Here is a 2,507-nt window from a genome sequence, read left to right as displayed (position 1 = left end):
CAGCCATAGAGTTGTACTCATATTTAATGAAAAAAGTATTTAATGGCATCCGCAACTTTTCACAATCATATTTTTATATTTTTTTAATATAACATTGTTATCTTCTAAAAAAAATAGTACTGCCTGTTGTGCCATTTTCGTTGGAGCACAACATGGTTTAGGTACCTGCAATGGACTCATTAGATGTACCAGAGTTTGAACAATAGCATGGTTAGTTGCATTCATATGAGCATTGAGCGGAAAATTACATTCACCAGTGCAATAAAATGCACCATAGCCATCAGGAGCTATAATCCAATCCTGCCACTCAAGATCTCTGAAGCTCACGTATAATGTTTGTATCTGACAACTCCTAGACTGAAATCCATCTCCAATGTTTTGAAAAGGATTAGAATTGAAACTACTTTCAATAGTTTTTCTTCTTCTCCGTCTGTAGTGTTTCTGAAGTGAAGGACCACCAACTATATTACCTCCATTTCTGGATTTCAAATAAACTGCCATAAAAGGTTTTTTTGCTTCAGACAATTGATGTTTGTCAGCCCAAGTTACCATACCAATTTCTTCAGGTTTAATCTCACGATCTTCATTATCAAGTGAATGTACAGAAACATAAAATCCTCGATTTGGATATAAAAAATGGATCCATGAAACAAGAGCACCTGTTGCATTAAACCGAAGCCATCCGTCATAATCTGTTGTAGTATTTTGAGTAGCTACAAATTCTAATTCTTTTTCCCCACTTTCAGTTATTAAAACTTGATATAAAGTTACTGAATACTTTTTGATACTATTTGAATTACCAGATTGATATAAATGAACTTCAGCTGAAGTAATCATATGAGTTTCTTCAGAAGGTACATCATTTAATTCAAATAAAATTCGTTTTCCATGTTCATGGCGTACATTACTTATTGGAGCTAAAAATAAATTCAACAAACAATATAGAACTATAACAAAGTTAGTTTATTGAAGCACCTTGCATATTAGAATCAGTACTCATAAAGTACATAAATACTATTTCATTTTAATGTAAAAATATTAAAATACCTATTTGGATTTACCTTATAAAAAATATGAAAAACTATATTTAGATATAAATTTGTTAACTTATAGTTTAAAATTTGGTAATGAAGCATATTATAATATGTAAAATTTATTTTTTAGAAATGAAAAACTTTAGTAATAAAAATAGTTTATACCTATTGGAAGATTTTTTTAAATAATCTTCATTAAAAATGAGCATTTATCAATACTTACAATGATTTGATAAGTATAACGTAACAATAACATCACTGTCTTGTACAGTTCGATCATCATATAATCCAACATCAGAAACACTTCTTGTTTTCCTGTCGCGTGACCCTTCCTGTAGAGATTTATAGACATCAAACAAAAACTGAGGAGCTGAACCATTTAAATTCTTCGGAGCCTTCCTCGGTTTTTTAGGCACACCAAACATGGTCAATATTTCCTGTTCGACTTCGTTCCGTTCTTCGATAGACATTATATCTTGCTTAACAGTCTGGATGCCAGTATCTACGTACACACCAGTCGGCGACTCAGCGGTGACCATCATCGACGCGACGTACATCGCGGTCAGCGTCACAAAACAATTTCGTTTGTACATAATTTCTTTTTTCCTTTCGCGTGTCCGTCGAGAAAAACAGTCATGAAACGCTGGAAAAAGTTAGAGGGTTATTATGAACCGATTAGCCCTGAGCGGGTCATGGAATAATAGACCGCGCACACTAAAAAACAATAAATTAATAATAATAATAATAATAATAATGATAATAATAGTAGTAGTATTAGTAATAATAGTAATAGTAGTAATAATAGTAATAATGTTACCGGACGAACTCTTTGTGTGGACGCGCGAATTGTTCCGTACGAAGGAGTATCCAGTATCAATCAGTGTATTGTCGATTTACGTCCGTATTACAATGTAAAATGTACCTGTTATGGTGTGTATTGTTGTTGTTATTGTTATTATTGGCCGTCGGCGGCGCGGGACACAATCACACCGGCCGATTATCACTAGCGCATTCGAGGCAGTGCTATATTCACGCGTTACGTTGCGCACCGTCCGAATTCTGTTTTCCGAAACGTTTTGCTGTCCGCCCCGAGCGCCGGTAATACAATAACGCTCGTCGTCCGTGATCTGCACCGGCTGTGCAACAACTCATTAGTACTTAACGGCGTTGTTAACCTGTTGTTGGTTGCCGAGTGATGACAAACGGTACACGGGTGGAAGGGGGGGTTCAAAACCTTCCCTGGAATTCGAGAAAATTATTAAATATGTTTTTGTAGGGTGAAAGTGGTTTTCTTAGATTATAAAAACACGAAAACGTATAACCTAAAATCCTAAATTCGCCGGTTGTTCAATCACAGCGCCAACTGTGTAATTATGGTTGTACACAACGTCTATCGGTGTCGGAGCCAGCTCACTGAAGTGCACATACCAGTGGCGCAACCAGGGGGGTGGACTCCGGGTCTGGACCCCCCCC

At 36.1% G+C, this 2,507-nt stretch overlaps 1 protein-coding gene across 1 annotated transcript in view; it reads right to left on the bottom strand.

Moving 5' to 3' along the window:
• LOC112689708 overlaps window positions 1-2,197 on the bottom strand; it is a 4,479-nt gene extending 2,282 nt beyond the window's left edge. The window contains exons 1-3 of the mRNA XM_025563543.1: window positions 1,852-2,197; window positions 1,258-1,677; window positions 46-917 (exon numbers count right to left, since the gene is read on the bottom strand). Coding sequence (XP_025419328.1) covers window positions 46-917; window positions 1,258-1,627 — 1,242 coding nt within the window. The 5' untranslated portion in view covers window positions 1,628-1,677; window positions 1,852-2,197. The remainder of the gene's footprint in view (window positions 1-45; window positions 918-1,257; window positions 1,678-1,851) is intronic.
• Between the last annotated feature and the right edge of the window lie 310 nt (window positions 2,198-2,507).

This window comes from Sipha flava, unplaced genomic scaffold (genome assembly GCF_003268045.1).
Source record: "Sipha flava isolate LNK unplaced genomic scaffold, YSA_version1 46_pilon_pilon, whole genome shotgun sequence".
Lineage (NCBI taxonomy): Eukaryota > Metazoa > Arthropoda > Insecta > Hemiptera > Aphididae > Sipha > Sipha flava.
This window is presented reverse-complemented; position numbering and strand designations above follow the sequence as displayed.